This window comes from Coenobita brevimanus, chromosome 93 (assembly GCF_032717465.1).
Source record: "Coenobita brevimanus isolate Jiangsu-jjx chromosome 93, ASM3271746v2, whole genome shotgun sequence".
Lineage (NCBI taxonomy): Eukaryota > Metazoa > Arthropoda > Malacostraca > Decapoda > Coenobitidae > Coenobita > Coenobita brevimanus.
Genome location: NC_137046.1, coordinates 30,622,784 through 30,644,078, shown reverse-complemented (window position 1 = coordinate 30,644,078; position 21,295 = coordinate 30,622,784). Strand labels below are relative to the sequence as shown.

Sequence of the window (21,295 nt, the reverse complement as noted above, 5' to 3'; positions counted from 1 at the left end):
CATCATCACTGTGCAAAGGTTATGAAGAGAACACACAGTCTTTTGGTAAGTGTACAGTATCTGTAATATTTTAAAGTACAGTATGTTTTTATTTTTTCAGGGATGTGCTTAGTTTACGTGGAAATAATATGCCAATTTGTGATGATGACTTGAGTATCCGCGGAACTTGCCTTCCGCGGGGGTCTCTGGAACCTAATCCCCACGGACAACTAAGGTCTACTGTATTCAACACTTTACAGTATTATTAAACAGGCTTGTGTTAATGATTTTGGCCAACTGTATGCTAATATAAGTGTTCTATGCATTTTAAAAGGCTTGGTAGGCATGGCTAGGCTATGATGTTTGGTTGGTTAGGTGTATTAAATGCATTTTTGACTTACAAAAAAATTCCACTTACAGTTTCTCAGAACATAACCCGATCGTAACCTGTAATCCAGATTAAGGCCCCTTGTGGTTTAGTGGGCAATCAGGGTGCTCCAATCCGACTGAACCAGTGAGGTTTATATCCAAGGGGTGGTTGGGGTGTATTGCTCACGTAATGCCACTCAGGGATGAGTGAAGCTGGTCACTCTCATCTTAACTGTCAGGACTGACTTGCCTAGCCCCTGGCTCCTACGCTTCTTAAGGAGCAAAACTGGATTAGATGATGAATGAAGGAATGAGAATTTCCACAGACTATACTGTTTCTTTGAGCAGCTTACTGCATTCTAAGCAAATCCCATTCTGTCCAAATCCAGGTATAATATAACACTGAACTTGACAAACCTTCCTGATGCCATTATTAACCTGCATCTTGTCTTTCTCTGTTTGGTTAGATTCCCAGTCTTTTCTTTATCACAAATTACTGAGCTTCTCTTCAATACTAAGCAGGTATGTGCTAGAGAGGGATACTTTCAAGCGATGACCCTGCAGTCAGTTAGATGCTGCTCAGTTATGCAAACATACCTAAACTTCCTACCTATCCCCAAAATGAGGATGGTGGACTGCATGAGAAGGGTTATTTCAGCTTGAAGTCTACCAGGATCAAACTCTGACAAGCCTGAGGCCACAATAATAACAATGCCAACAATATAAACAACAACAACAAAACAGGTCAAAAAACCCCTCTTTATATATAGATAGATAGATAGATAGATATAGTTATATTTTTTCAATCAGGACCAACTTCCAACCATATCTCAACAATTCTTTACCTTATTTCAGTCTTTACCTTATGTCACTGCTGCATCCCTTTCACGATACAATACCCTTAAGTAACAATGTTAGTTTCTTACTTTTTCTCTCCACTACTAATGCTCACCTCTTACTATCCCCTAGCATCAATTTCCTTGATAACATACTTCACTTTGGCAACTGCAGCCTGTATGTGGTTAGGGGTGGCATCATGATGGGTTACAAAACGGACAGAGTCAGATGTCCATGGAAGCACCTTCACTGTTATACTTTCGGCACCAGTTTCACTTGTCTCTCCTTCTCCTACCTGAATAGAAAAAGGTAAGGAAAATAAAAGGAACTGGAGTAGAGTTACAATATGAGAGGAATACTATTTGTTGTGTGGAGGGGCACTGAAACTAGTGAGGCTGAAGAAAGAGGAAGAGGAGTGGCTGAAATACTGTAGTGAGAAAAGCTCATACAGACAACAAAATCTGGAGAGGCTTATATCACAGATTTCCCCTATCAGGAAGTTCCAAGGAAGAACCAATGCTTGCAGTAGTAGTAACAGTAGTAGTAGTAGTAGTAGTAGTAGTAGTAGTTGTAGTAATAGTAGTAGTAGTAGTAGTAGTAGTCTGAACGAGTCTCCTGCAGTTTTCTTTAAATAAGGGTTGAATCAGGATACATGGTAAATTTATGTACAGCAATAAATACACTACTTGGTGGTGACCAGAATTTGGATTCAAGTAAGATGGAGGAATAGAAGAAGGGAAAGACGAGAGGAAGGAGAGTGGAAAGGTTACAAGAGGATGAGAAAAAGACAGAGTATAAGAGAGAAGTGGAGGAACGATTGGGCAAATATGAATTGGAGCAGATGGGAGACATGGAAGGTGAGTGTAAGATATTTACAGAAAAAATATGTGCAGCATGTGATGTGGTGTGTGGAAGGAGGAGAAGACGGATGGGGGTGCAAGGAACAGAGTGGTGGACTGAAGAGGTGAGACAGGCTGTGGCACAAAAGAAGAAAGCATACAATGAATGGATGAGAAATAGGGAAGTTGAGAGGCGGAAGAGAGAGTTATATGTAGAAAGAAAGAGAGAGGTGAAAAGATTAGTAAGAGAGAGTAAGAAGAGAGTGGATGAGGAATTTGGAAGGAATTTGAGTGTAAAGTGGAGGGACTGTAAGAAAATGTTCTGGAAAGAGGTGAAAAGAGTAAGACAGGGTGGAAGTGAAGTTAGCAGGGGAGTGAAAGATAAAAATGGTAGATTACTAGTGGAGAAGGGAGAAAAAGTGAGCAGATGGAAAGAACACTTTAAGGAATTGTTGAACATAGAGGATGGAAGTAATGCGAGTATAAGTGGCTGGGGAATGCCTGGGAGAAGGAGGGAGGTGAGAAGACAGGAAGAAATCAGTAGGACAGAAGTTGTGGAAGCAATGAAGAAAGTTAAATCGGGGAAAGCCCCAGGAATTGATGGAGTGTGTGGTGAAATGCTGAAGCATGGGGGAGAGATAGTAGTAGAATGGATGTGGAAGATGTGCAGATTGGCCTGGGAGGAAGGTAGAGTCCCGGAGGATTGGAAGTCAGGTATAATTATTCCCTTGTACAAAGGAAAAGGGGAAAAAGAAGTGTGTGGTAATCATAGGGGCATTTGTCTTCTTAGTATAATAGGAAAAGTGTATGGTAGGATACTTATTGACAGAGTTAGAGAAAGAACAGAGAAATTAGTTGGAGAAGAACAGGGAGGTTTTAGGAAGGGAAGAGGTTGTGTAGATCAGATATTCATTCTTAGATCTTTAGTGGAAAAGTTTCTAGAGAAGGGAAAGAAGTTGTATGCGGCTTTCATGGATTTGGAGAAAGCATATGACTGGGTGGATAGACAAGGATTGTGGAAAGTGTTAAGAATATATGGAGTAGATGGGAAGTTGTTGAATGCTGTGAAGAGTATGTACGAGTGTGCGAAGGCTGCAGTGCGTGTGGATGGTGAACTAAGTGGATTTTTCTCTTTGAAAGTTGGGTTGAAACAGGGATGTGTCATGTCTCCATGGTTGTTCAATCTGTACATGGATGGGGTAATAAACGAGGTACAAGGTAGGGTAGTGGATGTTGGAGTGGCCCTGGTGAGAGAGGATAGTGTTTGGAAACTCCCTGTACTGTTGTTTGCAGATGATACTGTGTTGTTGAGTGAAGACGAAGGGGAGCTGCAAGGCTTGGTGGATGAGTTTGGGAGAGTGTGTAAGAAACGGAATCTAAAGGTGAATGTAGGGAAGAGTAAAGTGATGGTCTTTGAGAGAGGTGAAGTCAGTGAATGTACAGCGAGGTTGGATGGTGAGGAATTGGAAAATATGAGTACATTTAAGTACTTGGGTAGTGTGATGAGTACGGATGGAGGTTTGGAGGGTGAAGTGCTTGAAAGGGTACAGCAGGGAAGAAAGGTTGCTGGTTCTTTGAAAGCAGTGATAAGAAACAGGGAAGTGAGCATGGAAGCGAAAAAGTTACTACATGACAGTATTGTGATACCAACTCGGAAGTGAAGCTTGGACGTTGTTGGAAGGACACAAGTCAAGAGTGAGAGCAGTGGAAATGAGTTATTTAAGAGGAGCCTGTGGAGTCACATGGAGAGACAGGCTGACGAATGAGGATATAAAGGAGCGTTGTGGTGTGGATGTGGACGTGATAGGAAGCGTTATGAGGAACACAGTGAGGTGGTTTGGCCATGTGGAGAGGATGGAGGGTGAAAGACTGACGAAGAGAGTGTATGTGAGTGAGGTGGAGGGGGGAAGAGGGAGGGAGAGGCCGAGGATGAGATGGAGAGATGGGGTGGAGAGGTATATGAGAGAGGGGGGTGTGAGCTGGGAGCAGGGAAGTGAAATGGCGGGGGACAGGGCGACTTGGAGGCAATTTGTTTGCGGCCACCCCAAACGGGATTGAGGCGTCTGGCAATAGATAGATAGATAGAATAAATACAGTACATAATCTTGGGCATCACATACCACAGAAAGCCTCTCACAGAACTGGTCTGGAGTCACACACTCAGGGTTGAGGTAAACAATGACAATGTTTGTATCCACTTCGTCTGGCTCGCACCTCACATTTTTGCTGTCTTCACCATTTATGGCTGAAAATAAACATCACTGCTTCTGATAATTGTATTTTTGCATTACATGAGATTGCATCTAAAAAATTATCCTATCATCTAGTGCATTTTACAGTGCTGCCTCGAACTATGAGGGTCACGTTTGATTGGTAATGCCTGTCTTCAGAAATCATTCACAGGCATGTTAGTACTATAACCTGATGGACAATGGTGGTTAAAAAAAAAAAAAAAAAAACTCATAATCATTTACAGGTAATTTAGTACTGTAACCTTTTGGAAAATGGTGGCCTTAAAAAAAAAAACTCACACTGTAATGCCCTATAGTTAATATTGAAGCCATGCAACACCCCATGGCTGTGGGTGATCTGAACCACCATGAAGCCACCACGAGAAAAACTTAATGGAAATTCATTGGGTGGAAGGTGCTACCAAGTGTGAAACCCCTCCTGTTATCCCCTGCAAGGTCTCTGTTCCAGGCAATGTACAGTACCACTCCAAGTAAGCTTCAGTTGGTTACATTTCATCTTCAGCATGAAAAGTTCCCCACAGTGCAAGCAGCCTTTCAATTCCATTTTTTGGCCATCTGAGACGTGTCTGCTCTGACAGACTTCCCATTTTTCATGTTGGATATCCAATCTTTCAGAATTCACTGTGAAATGCCCTGTTTGCTGCCTTTTTCCTCCTTTTGGGTGCCCCTGTCTAGGCATCTTCTCCTGGCTTCACTGTCTCTTTTCTCACTTTTCATCTCATTCTCCTTCCTTTTCTTCCATCTTTTCCATTTCATCAAATTCCGGAGTTCCCTTCCTCCTCTTCTTTCCAGTCTCTCTCCCTCTCTTACACTCCCCTTCCACATACAGAGGTGTGTGTGTGTGTGTGTGTGTGTGTGTGTGTGTGTGTGTGTGTGTGTGTGTGTGTGTGTGTGTGTGTGTGTGTGTGTGCATATGGAGGGGGGGGGGGCACTCCTGAAGGCTACAATGCTATGGTGAACTGGCACTGTCAGAGGTCACAGGTGAACAGCATACAATCACTAGAGGGCAAGGACAGCGGTCGAGGACAGACCATCACCAAGGGGGTCCATGCTAATGCTCCCCGACATCCAGGTGCAGATGGGGCCAGTGGAGCAACTCCCAACCGGAAGGCGGTGGCTCAATCAGAAGAGAGGTGGCCAGCAGTCCTACTGGACCCAGGTTCAAATCCCCACTGGGGCAAGGAACTGTTTAACCCGCCCCATCCCGACCACTTTTCCACCACTGACTCCCCCCAATCCTGACCATTTTTGGAAAAAAAATTTTTTGGCTCAAACCTTCGCTTCTGGTGAGAAACATCGAAAATTCATAGAGAAATTGCTCACCTGAGGTTTAAAATACTTGATTCAGGTAGGAGTACCTCCTTACCTTACTGGGTTTTCTATCAGGCTGGCACCAAAGAAAACGAGTTCTATGGGAGGATAACTATTTCACACCACTCATAAACGGTATTTATTTATTTACTTGGTACAAATTTATATGTAGTACGAGAGTATATTGGTTTTCAAGTAGTAATATAGGCATTATAAACATTGTTTCACTCACTAATACCTGACCTTTTTTTGCCGAATTACCTGATCATCATTTCTAACTGTTTCTTCCTCTAATGCTATGTAAAGTTTGTCCTCCACATTGTCAATTATTGGGGAATCACTCTGGCCCTGAATTTCGTACCGTGGCATGACATGGCTATACTGGCCAGGTCACTGATAACAGGTGAATTCCTGAGACAATGGCATGCAGGGGGGAGGAGGAGGTCATGCTGGGTAAGGCATTGTCCCTGCCTGGCATCTTGTAGAGGAAGGTGTCACGTGTATACGTACCAAAAATCACTCGCGAAAATTGAAAATTGTGCAAATTAGGGACCTTGCAATTTTTTCGCGTTTATGTACGTCGACGGGATTGGCAGTGACAAAACGTGTGGACATTAAAGAACGTCGACGGGACGCCATGGGTTAAGGATTTGAATTTTATGCAATCAGACTTTACTGATCTACCAGAAGACCCGCCGACATGTCGTAAAAATACCCCCGCTAATACCAATACACCGCTCGCTGGTGCAGTGGTAACGTTCTCGCTTGCCATCTGGTAGACGGGAGTTCACGCCTCGCTCAGGTTGCGAAAAGTTTCACTGACGAAGTGGGTGGTTACTGTCCCCCTTGAGCAAGGGGACGGGTGTGTGCATGTGTGAAGGTCACAGCCTTGCCCTTAGATTGGACTATATGAGCTCTCAGCTCCCTTCCAGGGGGGTAAAAGCTGACGATCACGACCATCAGGTGATCCTGACCAACCCGGTGAATTACCAGTCCTGTATGAGAGCTCTAGCATGTGTTCAATATGGACGGTGGGTGTTTGCGCCGAAATGGTAACATGTAGAGAGTTGTATGGTATGTAGGAGGACTACTGGGCCTTGAGAGCAGGCTGTGAAGCCTACGCCCAGTTGGACACATTAAAAAAAAAAAAAAAAATGCACTGCATAAGCAAAAACAAGATCAGAAAGAGCAGGAATGTGTCCTAAGAACTGGGAGAATATGAAAAGAAGAACCAGATGGAGAAGGAAAAGCCACACGTGCAGTCACATGGTGTTCCTTCTTCCAAGTGGCTGTACACAAAGTCCGAGATAAGACTCTCATATTGTTACAAATCTTATTACACATCCCAATTCTTTTTTTTTTTCCAACAGCTTCCAACAACTGTTGTAAAGTAATCAGCTGGTAGTAGTCGTAGTTGTTCCCTAGGCAGTCTGGACGAACAGCCCGAAGTCCCTAAGGAAGGCCACGGCCATGACATGGCTTTCCCACAGAGCTCTCAAGGAGTGTATGTTGTGTTATTAGTGCAGGCAATTGTGTGGAATGCAGTCTGCCACAATGTGCTTAATAATATGGAGTGCTGTGTTGCATCCTGGACAGGCATCAGTGATGGGGTCATCCAGCCTCTTCTGGTGATATTACGAGAGTTGGATGATGCCCACATCTAAGCCTGGCCAGGAGGACCCTGTCCTCACAAAGGAGGCAGGATTCAGAGGGGTGGATATCAGGAGGCCATCCATGCAGCTGTGTGTTGTCTTTGAGTGACTGAATGGAATGACGTGTGATCTGAGCATGGATATGCCTCTAGAAGATGGTTTGAGGAAGGTGAGGGGGAAGAGGTGACAGTATTTGTGCATGATCTCATATGCTGGGTGTTGTTTTGATGTTCTTTGGTGTGTGTGTGGATGTGCTGCCATGTAGTGTAGTGAATGGTGTGGGTTTGTGGAGGCTGTGGCAAGAATTTGTGTGCCCCTCATGTCTAAATGATCCTTGACTTTGAGGATTTTGGTTTCTTCGAGGAGAGGATGGAGAGTAAGAGACTGATGAGGAGAGTGTGAGTGAGGTGGATGGCAGGAGAGGGAGGGGGAGGCCAAGGATGAGATGGAGGGATGGAGTGGAGAGGTATATGAAAGAGTGGGGTGTAAGCTGGGAGCAGGGAAGTGAAATGGTGGTGGAGAGCGCGACATGGAGGCAATTTGTTTGTGGCCACCCCTTATGTGATTAAGGCATCTGGCAATGGACAGATAGATAGATAGGTTTCTTGGTGCAAGTGGTCTGCAGGTGTAGTAGCTGCAGCCTGTGATTATTATTAGGGCCTTGTTCTGTATGATCTAAAGAGTGTTGTAGTGTGTTTCAGTGAGGTTAGAAGCCCAACCAGGGCTTACATAATTCATCACTGAATGTATATATTGTTTGTATACTGTGATGGTGGTTTCTTTGCTGTGTTCACATGTTATATATAGGCAAGTGACCTTAGGGCACTGAGTCTTGGTGATAATTTACTTTTAATGTTGCGATGTGTTGTTTCAGTGACACTGATGCATTGTATGTTACACCATGGATTTTGAGTGGGTGGGTGTGTGGTAGGGGGGTGTTGTTCATGGTGTGGTGTGAAATGTGTCTATGTTCTGCTGTCCAGTTTGTGAAAAGGGTCACTGTAGATTTGGCTGGGGCTATTTTGAATCTGTTTGTGGTAAACCATCAGGCAGTGTGCTGAGGTATGGTCAGAGGATGTGTGCAGCTGTGTTTGCATTTTGGTGTGTACATGTAAGTGTTATGTCGTCTGCATGGAAAGCTATGTGTATTTGTGGTGTGTGGGATGTGGGTATGTCGTCCATGTATAGGTTAAAGAGTGAAGAGGACAAAATAGAGCCATGAGGGACACCGTTTGAGGAGTTTCTGATGTTCGATGACTAACCAGCAAATGTTACATGTGCACATCTACTTGCTAAATAGTCTGCCAGCCATCTTTCTATGTTATTGTGCACGTTTGTGTTGAATATGCTGCTTGTGAGGTTGCAGCAGGGAATGGCATCAAAAGCTTTGTTAATGTCTAATGTGACTTGGAGTGTTCTATGTGGTGGCCTAGCTGAATAGATGCCATCAAAAATTCTTTATGTAAGGTCTGTAAGAAGAGTGTCTGTGGAGTGTAGTGGCCTGAAACCATGTTGTGATGGGGCTAGGGGGATGTGAGGTGTTACTAATTGTAACACCAGTCATTCAGTGACTTTGGAGGGGGTGCAGAGGAGTGTGATGGGGTAGTGTGAGGAAGGTAACATGGGGTCTTTTGGGGGTTTGGAGATAATGATGAGAGTGCCATGCTTCCAGATGTTGGGTATCATGTTGTGTGAGTAGCTGTAGTTTGATATGTTAATGAGTGCTTGTATGCCTTGTGGTCCAAGGTGTTTAAGGTGTATGCTGTTTATCTTGTCTGGGCCACAGGCAGGTGAGTGCTTAAGGTTACTAATGATGTGCTTCATCTGGTTGTATGTGAAAGGTGCAAAGGCTGGGTCTGTGGGGAACTGTCTCTTGCGGCAGATTACACGTCGGTCGTCGCACTGGGGGATTAGATGACTGACTTGTGAAAAGTGATTGATGAGAGTGTTTGCTTGTTGTCTGTCTGGGAGTATGGTGACTGTTGCTGTGATGGCAGTGTGTGATTGTGTAGTGTTGCTGCTGGATAGTGTGATGCTGTTTAGTGTTTTGTAAAGTTTGTTTTGTGATCAAGTGTTTGAAGATAATTATTCCAATTTAGTGTTTGCTGCTCTGATATTTTATTGTTTATCTGAGGCTGAGTGCTTGTATTTGTTGTACAGTGTCTTGTGTATAGGGTGTTGGGGAGTTTCGTAGTGTGTCCCATTGACTGATGAGGCTTTTAATTTCTGGTGTGAAGTTGGGGTTGTGTCTCTTTCTGTTGCCTCTAGGGATGTGTCTATTGTCTGTGCTTTGAATAATTGTATTGAAAGTGTACACAGTGGTGTTGGATATTTGTGATAGGTGTAATTAGCTGGTGTTGGCAATTGGAATAGCTTCCAGCCCATAGAAAACATCAGCTATACAGTACTCTGACAAACCCCAATACAGGGATTCCTCAAGAGGAAACATAATGTCATTTTTAGATTAGATCAGATTAGATTACAAGCAAAGGTGTAAAAATAAGAAGGCTGAGAAAAGTGGCTGCACAACAAAGGGAACAGTGAATTCATAAATGCATCCTAACAGGAAAGGAAACGAGAAAAGCAACTTGCTGTGACTCTTGGAAGACTCAGAACATCCAGCATGGAAGAGTTAAGTCTAATAATGTTCACATAGGCAATGAAGTTCATAAATGAAAGACCTAAATGCCGCCTGCTCTGGTGTGGTATCCTCAATATGGCACTAAACTGTAAGCCACGCGTAAACACCCGATGATCACATTATGTGGTACCCGATGATCACATTATGTGGTAAACCTATACAGCATCTGAGGTGGACAGCTCAGGTGATACCATGAGTTTCATGCCACCCAGTGCCTACAGCCAATCATAATTCATCAAAGTCTCCCTCCCCCACAGGATCATGTCACATGAGGCAACAGGCAGCTTGTTTGGCTTAAGTTGAAGATACCATAGTACTACATCCTGATGGAACTCATAATTCATATCCTGTATCATATTCTAAGTCTGCTCTGCTTTCCTCAACATCATGAACAGTTAGTATGTCAGTTAGAACTGGGTGAAATGGATGAATATCATCTGCTGGGTCAGCAACTTCACTGTCAGTAGGCTTATTGTTTAATGAACTATGCCAGTGTGACACCAGCTAAAGAGGAAGATGTTGAGGAGTGTGACAGCTGCAGGGAGAGCAGAATATTTATCTAAATAGCAAGAACAGAACTGGTACCAAACTTGAACATATCATCATCACCATCTAGACCTCATTCCCAACCTACGGCAGGGTGAGAAGCAGCAACGTCCAGGTGGCCTAATTTTGCCCAATCCAATAGGCCACATTTCCATTCACTCACCATTCAAGCCCCTGGAATCCTAGCTCCATCTGATACACCAAAAACATTCACCACGTACTGTAACTTCGCATAAACCTATCTGATGAGTCAATCCGGACACTGTCATGTTAAAATGGGATGCCAAATCCCTGATCATGCACTTCTTAAAATATTTATACAACCAGCTTGATCTCTTGTCAGTCCCCTAGCCTCAGCAACTTACAAATCTCTCTTCTACACACACTTATCCACCATATCCATCCACCATCTCCTTGGCCTACCTCACCTCCTCCCTCCTTCAAATTCGCTCAGATATACTGTACCTTTTTCACCACTCTATTGTTACCCGTTCTCTCCACATGACCATACCATCTCAGTACACTCTCTTTGAGTCTGGTGTCCACAGACTTCCTCACTCCACATCTTTCACAAATCACATCATTTTGTATCCTATCCACTCTCTGTACTCCACATACATTCTTCAGCAGTACCATCTCCATTGCTTTCACTCCTGACTCTTCATTTTCATGCCACACCATAGCCTCACATCCATATGTTATAGTTGGCACAAACACTCTTTCATGTATGCCTTATGCAGCTGCAACACTCAAGCCTCTGTTTCTTATCGAGGCCTTCATTGCACCAGCTACTTTCCTTCTTGTGTCACTCTACTTTCCACTTCTTTTGCACATTTTCCTCTCTTTTCTATCACTGTACTCAGGTGCTTGAACTCTCTCACCAATTCCAGTCTCTATTCATTGTAACATAACACTGGGAGTTACCTTCTCTCTCAATAACCATCACTTTACTCTTTGCTACATTTACTCTCAAAGCACAAAGCTCACAGATATCAGCAAAACTCTGCAGTAGTCTACCAAGTTCTTGTCCGGTATTTGCAAGTAGTATTGCATCATAAGCATACAACAAATTTCAGATATTCCATCCATCACCATTCACTACCAATGCCATCCCCCTCTCCATTACTCATGTTTTTACTTCTCTCATCAGCTCATCCATATAGATATTGAACAACCACGGGGACATCACACAACCTTGTCACACACCCACACCGATCATGAACCATTCACATAGATGCCTATTTACCCTTACACATGCTTCACTACCATCAAAAACATATACTAAAATATAATACTACTGGTACTTAATCAACAGCACAGCTCCACATGCCTGTGTTCCTGATGAGATAGGACAAGACTGGACGAAAAATAGCTGGATGGAAATAATACATACTGCATATCTTTATTATACTTAGCATATCTCAAATGCATCTCAAAAGCTACTGACATAATTAAATACAGTTCTGGGAACTCCCAAATACTGCAGTATAGTAGCTGAAATAACATAAACCTCCTGAGAACCAGACATACATTGCAGAGGAAGTAACATAAACTTGCTGAGAATCATGCACCCATCTGGCAGGAAACTACATAAAAATATTACTGTACAATACTCTCTAACATGTACAGTGTAATTTAAATGGCATCCTTACAAGTATAAGCTACTGCACAATATAGTCACATCCAGTAAAAGTGCTTTTTAATAAGAACATAAGTACAGTGTTGTATGAATGAAATACTCTCCCTTACCATCAACAATGAAATCTCTCTTCCCCCCCCCCCCTAAGAACTGGGTGATGTAGAGTCCAGACAGCAAGAAAAAAGCTGATCAGAGATACTGATCAAAAGTGTGCCCAGTTAAATGGGTCACACACTCATTCATGCACCTTTAAGACCCAAGAATTCTGACTCTAACCCATAGGCATAAATATCCACACTTATGAGCTTCATAGCAGCTATCATTTTGAACCAATCAAATGACTATCACTTCACCAGGAAAAAAGTACGGGTGCTAGACCCTTAGCCATACACTGCTCCACAAAACTGTTCCTGCCAGCTCAACCAACTGTCACCTCCTGAGCCTCATCATCCTCTATACCTTACTTTCTCACACACACATTTATCACATCAATACACATTCTTGGCATACTGTGCCTCCTTCCAACTTCAAACTCACTCAGACAACTCTTTTTACCACTCTATTCAAATCCATTCTCTTCACATGACCATACCATCTAAGCACACTCTCTTCAACTCTGGTATCCAGAGATTTCCTCACTCAAACTTTTTCACAATCAACAAACCACATTATTCCTTATCCTATCCATTCTCCATAATATTACTCAACAATCCCATTTCCACTACTCTTAGTCTTTCATTTTCATGTTACATTAGTGACTCACATCCATATGTTAATGTTGGCACTAAAACTCCAAGCAAGCTTCTCGCAGCAGCCACACTCAGATCTCTGTTTTGTATCAAGGCCTTCATGGCAACAAGCCACTTTCCTTCCCTGTGCTACCCTACTTCTGATTCCTTTGTTAAATGAAAAAATTACTGAGAATAATATATACCTCTAGCCAGGAGAAGGGCATGGGTATGATCTTGGGCAAGACGGTGCACCATGTGGTCAAGGGAGTAGAGTGCAGCAGCTGCCAGCATGCCTGCTTGTCTCATGCCACCACCAAGCACTTTACGCAAACGTAATGCTCTGACAAAAGAAAATTAAAGGATTATAGGGTGAGGAATGGCACTATGAAATGGTTAACCAAGTACAGCCCTGCTGTACTTAATTCCCCTCCTCTCACTGATTCTCTAGATAAAGGTTTTTCATCTTAATTCTCCTCACACTGACTCACTCTATGCAGTAGCTGTTTTTGCTACTGCACTGAAATGTGCTTCCAAACTCCGCCAGCTTAACTCCATCATACAAGCAGCATGCACCACCAATCTATCTGCATATCCTCATCTCCTTAAATTTATTACAGTAATCTCTCCATTATCCGTTGTAGCAATATCTGGCCCAATGCAATATCTAGCACTTCCTGCTCGGCTCTATTAAAACAACATCCGGTGAAATTAGGCAATATCCGGCTCAGAAATGGGAAACAATCAGCAGTACTATGCACTTTCCAGTGGTGAGGTGTGTCATCCGGCTCAGACACGGGACCAAATCGATGCACAGGCAGACCCCACAATGTGCCAGCCGATCACAATGCGTTGCTGAAGCAACGATCGGCGCATAGCACCCATCTAACAACAAACTCTCATCCCCTTTCTGTCCAACTCTCTAATGCAAGAGCTAACCAATACTCTCAGTCCTTCATTTATGCAACAGGTCAACTCTGGAACTGTCTCCCTCTGTCAGTATTTCCCAATTCCTATGATCTCCAGTTTTTCAAACGCAGTGTCCAGCCTTATCAAAATGAACAGATCATGAATTTGGCTCTCTTTTGTATTGTTTTTGTTTTTTCTTGGAAGGAACAGTTTGTGGGCTCCTGACCTTTGGTTCCTTCCTCCTTGCATTAAAAAAAAAAAAAAAAAAAAAAAAAAAAAAAAAAAGCACAGATCTACAGTTTCTCTCTCTCTCTCCTTTGTGACAGCTGAAGTTTTTATACTGGAATTCCTCCCCTCAACCTCCAACAGTGGACAACAGGGATACAGGGATGCTTCTTCACTGGTGGCTGTACTGCCTCCAAAGAAACATGACCTTCTCCAATATTCTCCTCCAGACTGTTGCTGTTTCAATGCAGCCCTGACAGAGGAGCTGTTCATAGTTAGAATGTATATATTGTGCTGCATATCTATACTGTACATATATATCTATTTGTCTATTTCTATCTATCTACATTATTTTTTTCCCACAACATTCAAACCAGACCTTACTAAATTTATCTTCCACATGCAATGCTGCCTTGGTGCTGAGAAGGACACCTTCAGGTGGTGGCACTGATATAATTGGGGAGCTCTGAGGGAGGCAGTGGCTGAATCGGTAGAGAGGCAGCCTGTAGTCCTCATGGACCCAGGGTCGAATCCTCACTGGGGCTGCGAACGGTTTAAGGTGTTGAATTTCCTAAAAGACAGACTTTCCTGATCTACCAGATGACCTGCCAACATGTCGTAAAAGTACCCCCGCTAATACCAATACACCAGCCCTGTATGAGACAGCCCTAGCATGTATTAAATGTGGAGGGTTGGTGTTAGCACCAAAGTGGTGATATGTGGAGGTGTAGGAGGACTAGTGTGCCTTGGGATAGGTCACTGCCCCCAAGAAATAGGCCCTGATGCCTTTGCCCACAGTCAGACATGTTTAAAAAAAAAAAGGGAAGGGGGGGGAGGATCACTGATATTACCTGCCAGTTCTGCTTTCCAGTTATACATAGTCTCCCTCAACTTCCACCCTATTCATAAAAAGGAGGATGGTGGACCGCAGATGGGGAACTTCAACCTACTGTCCATGACATTCACATCCAGATTCATCCGGATTTACAACAACTGCCACCTTTGTACCCCTCACACATTATCTAACAGCATTTAGTAATTTCCCACCTACTCCATATATTCTCAGCACCTTCCACCCCCTATGAAAATGGGTATTATCTGTTCCCTGATAAGGTCATGGCAATGGTTTATTTCAAAACCTTATCCAAACAGAGCAACAAAAACAACAAGAATGCATGGATGCATTGGTCATCTACCTTGGGTCTCATGACAAAGCTAAATATAGAAAATGGACAAGGCAAGAACACACCCTAACTATGCATCATCATCTTATGTCAATTTCCTATTGCTAATAATCACCCCAACTAATTTGATAGGGGGGTAGGATCCACAAATATGAAAAGGAAAGCTAAAAAATTAAAGGATTTTACAAAATGCCCAATGAAAGAACAATTATGTATATCCTCCAACCTGTGGTCAAGCCTCCCAAGATTCACAACACTGCAAATGAAAGTGTTCAATATTCACAACTCTAAACTCACTTATGCATAAAATTTTCAGGTCCCACAATTACTGAGCCAACAGGAGTACCAAGCCCCTTGCTGAAGCATATGGAGGCAGTGTGACAGGCCTGGAGGATCCGAGCAGGGGTGTGTCCACTGGCCACTGCAGCATTTATCAGTCTTGCCCCATCCATGTGAAGTGGTAGCCCTACACTGTCAGCCACTGTGCCCACCTGCATCATTATCATTACAATTAACAGTATCATCATGGTTATCACTTCCACCACCGTCATCATCCTACTGCTATCTCTCATTGATACAGGATAGGAAAGCTAACCTCAAATGAATAATGCATCATTCTCATCTCCTAGCTTCCCATACCACTGGGTGGGCAGTGTCTAAAACCATAAAAGAAATTGGGGGAGGCAGTAGCTCAGTTGGTAGAGAGGTGGCCTGCAGTCCTGCCGGACCCAGGTTCAAATCTCCACTGGGGCAGGGAACAGTATAAGGATTTGAATTTAATAAAAAAAGACTTTACTGATCTACCAGAAGACCCGCCAACATGTAAAAATACCCCCGCTAATACCAATACACCAGTCCTGTATGAGACAGCCCTAGCATGTATTCAATATGGACGGTGGGTGTTAGCGCAGAAGTGGTGACATGTAGAGGTGTATGGTATGTAGGAGGACTACTGGGCCTTGGAAGCAGGCTGTGAAGCCTATGCCCAGAGTCAGACACATAAAAAAAAAATAAAAAATAAAAATAAAAGAAATTACTGGTAAGAAAGTATAAGGAGTTATCATTAAGTGCCCAGAATAGTCATTTATTTATTTATTCAACATTCATGACTCCTGGTCTAAGTTCTATTACACAGGTTAAAAAAGCATCTAGCAATGTTGCTTCATAAAAAATGGAAAGGCAGAGCCATTCTGCAGACTGTCTGAATATAAAGATGTGTAAATGTTGTTGTGTAAATATCACTGCATGATTCATTCACTTACAGTGCTACCTCATTAACTCAGGCTAATTTTGCACACTACCAAAATGAAACTAATTTTATCGTTTTAATTTTGCACACTACCAAAATGAAACTAATTTTATCATTTATAAAAACTCCAACTCGCTTCCATGTGTCGGCCTTGGTTACCTAATGGCAGCTCTCCACATTGCTCGATCTCTGGCAGCCTCCCCATCCAGTCCCTTATCCCTGAGGTCACACTTTACAACCTCATCCCAAATCTGCCTCTCGCAATTCTCACCCCAACATTCACACTTTTTACTTTCCGCACCCAAACGTCATCCTCCATCCTCTCAACATGCCCAAACCATCTCAATCTCCCCCTCCTCATCATAATGCTAAAATATTCCACTCTCATCCTTCCTCTCTCAACTATTCAATTGCAATCCTAGCCCCCCAGGGCACTGAATTCAAGGATGCATTACACATCCATCTGATTACTGTACCGGTAATTTCTGTATGTCTGAGCCTACAAATATCCTCTTCTTTTACTGCCAGGTTTTACTACCAAAGAGTATTACAGCCCTCTTGGATAGATTTGTCCGTGATTATCTTCCCGTCTCCCGGTACCATTTGTTAAGTCACCTATTGCAGCCTTGACACACAGCAGTTCTTTCTTAGCATGAACTCTTCTTCTTATGGGAACTCCTTTACAATTTACACAGAAGGGTCCCATTCTCCCCCCCCCCATCATCCTTTGCCTCAGTGGCTCACTCTGAGGATCTTTAGCCCTTAGACTTACCAATGACGACCTGGGTCATCCCACGTTTGTCAACCTCTGACATCAGTATGACGACTTTGCCCGTCATCCGATGTAATCTCTAAATATTTAGGGAATCATCATTTTTGTTGGATGATGGGCTAAAGTGGGCGGAGCTAAGCCTGCCACAGCTGGTGCATGCGTGCTTACTTGGTTTGCTTGGCTCAGTGTGGTGTGAGGTTCTTCACTGGTAGGATGTACACCTCTTGACCTCCCGCCGAACACTTATGCTCCTTATTATTTAACAAAATTACAACAAATAATGGATTATTGGAAAGGAAATTTATTCTGCTACATACTGAAGCAAAAAATATTATTACTTCTTGAATACTTTTTCTTTTTGCGAATATTTTTTTAAAGGACAGTGTAAAACTAGCATGTCAGCCAACTTCTACTCACTTTTTTTTCATTTTATTTTGTATATATTGTCTTTTTGGACAATGTATGACAGAGCAAAACTCTTCATCTTCAAAATGAGACCAAAGTGGCCTTTCTATGATGAATATTAATTTTTCAGAACAGTCTCTATGCGACTGTTCTGAAAGCTCTCAAGCGAGAGTTACGCGCACAGCCAGAATTTACGTTCCTCCCTTCACGGGAAAGGGTTAATTATGCCAAACCTGTTTTTTCACCGGGTGGCATGATATCCTAACAGCAGAACTCTTAGCCATCCTCCAGGCCCATGAGTTTGCATAGGCCTTCTTCCACCGCAACCAGTGATTTTATAAACTGACTCACAGTCCTCACTTACCCTCCTTCTCTCAGATCATCTACTGACTCATGTCAGGTTGGTCCATACCATTTGAGGGCACTTCTTTCTCCTTGCCTTTCTCCCCTGGCACTTTCGCTGCCTTTAATGGATCCCCTTGCATGTAGACATCCGCGGTAATGATTGCTGACACAGCAGTGAGGCAGACGCTGACCTCCAGCAGGTAGGTCTCCATGACTTCTATTCTGGTTGCATTCCCTACTCTTGCATACAGTGCCTGCATGTTGTATTGTAATGCAAACCTTGTAACTGCCTTCCCTGCCTACCACCTGGGGTATTTTCACAATGCCTGCTCTGCACATCCTTGGACTCACCACACCTGTTAACATGTTGTTGTTGCTATCACCAACAAGCAGTTAAGTCCCACAGGCCTCACAAGTCACCTGTACCTCTTGACTTTGATAGAGCACCCTTGGTGCCAATGGTGTCCACAGATTGAAGAGACCACAGATCATTTCATGTTGTGGTGCCTGAGATTCCACTCCCTCTGCACACTCCTGAGAGACTGCCTGGCATCTCTGGAAATTTTCAACAGGACTCTTTACATCCTCTTGGAAGGGGGGGGAGGGGGAGGGGGATACTCGGATGCAGAAATGCGTTACACGGTACACATCTGACTTAATCTGTATATCTAGGCAGCTCTTCCACATTTAACATCAGGCCCTAATGAGTTTGCATTCAAAGGGCATTGGACCATCATTTTGGTTGATCCCCAAACCCACAAGTAGAAGACATCAAAGACAAGTAGACACAATCATGTAAACATCTTAAAATGTCATTTCAACACTAACTTACCCTCATCAGTGCTGATTTATCCAAAACTGGCCCAAACTGTCCTAACTTACCCCTAACCTCATTTATTCTGGCCTGTCCATACCTAACCTCATTTATCCTAAATTAAACTAAATTTTCATAATTTATTTCAATTCATGCAACCCTAACCTTATCTGAACTAATTTATCCTAGCCTAATCTATCCTATTTTATTCTAACCTAATGAAACTTAGCCTAACCTAATCTATCCTATTTTATCAACCTAATGACCTACCCTGACCTAACCTAATTTACCCTAATCTAACCTAAACTAATCCTAACCTGCTGGTTTCAGTTAGTATAAAACTGTGACGCCATCATAATTATGTGTACAAGGCTGGATCCTTCTGTCCCTGACGTAAATTTTATTTTCTTTGCTTATCGATGGACTCTCTTCAGACTCAAAAATGCACTTCCACACACTCAGGCTTCCTTGATTACAACTAAACAGTTCGCCAAAGAACCGAAATAACCCCTAAACATACTGGAGGGTCTGGATCAGCAGATGTTTACACTGATCTTGATACTCCTGACTGTGAGCAGACAACCGTTTTCTCTTATATTTCTCACAACAAACTCTGTAAGTCGGTATTCTTATCAATGTATTTTCTCTGTGAATATGAAATGTTCACAATGAATTATTCCTAACCATCAATTTCTGTTTTCCAAACACGACACCCCTCACAACATTTCTCATTCTTTTAGTTAAGATTATCATTAAATGTTATATCACAATTTTAGTTTATTCTAAATTACTCCCACAGTCAAATCAAAAGGTTATTTCCATCCCTGATTTCAACCGGGGAACATATGTGGTTGGTGGGGGGTGCTTACCATCCACTCACTCGAAGTAGTGCTGCTCTCGAGTGCCCGCCCTTTCCTCTCTTCCTTCCTTCCTTCCTTCCTCTTCTATCTTTCTTTCCTTCATTCTTCCTCTTCCTTCTGTCTACGGGTAACTCTACACTGAGTGAATAGCCATATGGTTTCCTGTACACCAGGAAACCATTTACTACGCTGGGTGGAAACCATGTAAGCAAATTATGGCGCCTGGTTTAGTGGACAATTAATGCACTCCAATCGGATTGAGTCTGTGTAAGTTTATATACAAGGGGTGGTTGGGGTTTACTGCTCACGTAATGCCACTCAGGGATGAATGAGGCAGGTCATTCTCATCTTAAACGTCAGGGCCAACCTCCCCAGCCCCAGGCTCCTACGCTCCTCATGGGGAAACACCGGATTAAATGATGTGTGGATGGAACTTTATGCACGAGTGTGGAGGGCATAAAGCATTAATACGTTTTGGGGTTGCTTGCATGTGGAAGCCAGTCACTGCAAGGTATCCAGTTACCATAAAAACTGAAACATGGCTACCCATTGATATACTACACTACCTGCCTGTATCTTCAAGCAAATTTTCATTCTCTCATCTGGTCAGATGGTGTATTAACCCTCTCACACACAATAAGTTTCAGTAAGTTTTCCGGCGCACGATTTTTTCTGCGAGGCCGCCCAGCCTGGCTGCCCGCACGCGGCAAATAACACGTATTCTCTCCTTATTTTCGCCACCCAAACGTCAATATACTGCCATGAAACCTATGTCATCTTATTCGTCGACGTTTGTTCTAGCTGATAAGCACACAAAAAAACAGGAAAACACGAATAAAACAACATTAAGCGGCCGTGAATAAAATTTCGCTACGTCACGTTCACTTCCCAACATCACCATTCGAATGTTTTCCATCATACAGGAAAATGTTATTAGAAGTTTTGATAGAGAATTTCATCAGCTTTCTAAAGAGACAAATCCGGTTGTGATAAGATTTGTAGTTTTCGAGAAAATAACCAAAAACTGAAAGCCATTTTTGAAAAAATTCAAGGAGCTTTAATACTGAACTTTTCTCGCACATGTTATGTTTTTATTGCATAATATGCAGAATTTCATGAGCTTTCTAATGACCTAAAGATGGTTTTGATACGCCTCATAGTTTTTGAGTAAATCACCAAAAACAACTGGGAACTCGCGTCCGCACATCACTTTCATGATGTGCGCACAGCATACGCAATATTCCCGCCTCCGTGACAACAAATTCTTATCATAGATATCACATTGTTATGTCTTGTACATATGTAGAATTTACTGCTCTTTATCATGGTTCTTACAGGAAATTGATACATCCAATAGTTTTCGAGTAATTGGCCGACAAAGTGAGATTACTCCTCCGAGCGCTTTCGACTTTACCAAAACAGTTTGTTCCTCCAACTTTTCCAACAAAAAATGCTCCCAAAGGCTTATACTCTGCAAATGAACATACGTAGAATTTACTGCTCTTTATCTTCTTACGAGAAATCGATACGTCCAATAGTTTTGCAGTAAGTAGACGACAAACATAGAATACTCCTCCTCACCCGCACGCGAGATAAAAAACGTTCTTTCCCTGCCTCACCCACTGCTACATATTTTCGCTCGTTATGTTTTATTATTTTCTTTTTTTATTCAAAGTATACAGGTACATGTAAAATATCATAAGGTTTTTGATAGAGCTGTCAGAAACTCGACATGACCA

At 42.7% G+C, this 21,295-nt stretch overlaps 1 protein-coding gene across 1 annotated transcript in view; it reads right to left on the bottom strand.

Annotated features, from left to right (window-relative positions):
- Positions 1-1,306: 1,306 nt before the first annotated feature.
- Positions 1,307-21,295, bottom strand: part of LOC145412393 (uncharacterized) — a 55,026-nt gene continuing 35,037 nt past the window's right edge. The window contains 4 exon segments of the mRNA XM_080282282.1: positions 1,307-1,480; positions 4,145-4,269; positions 13,000-13,136; positions 15,409-15,602. Of these exon segments, the coding sequence (XP_080138408.1) occupies positions 1,307-1,480; positions 4,145-4,269; positions 13,000-13,136; positions 15,409-15,602 (630 nt within the window).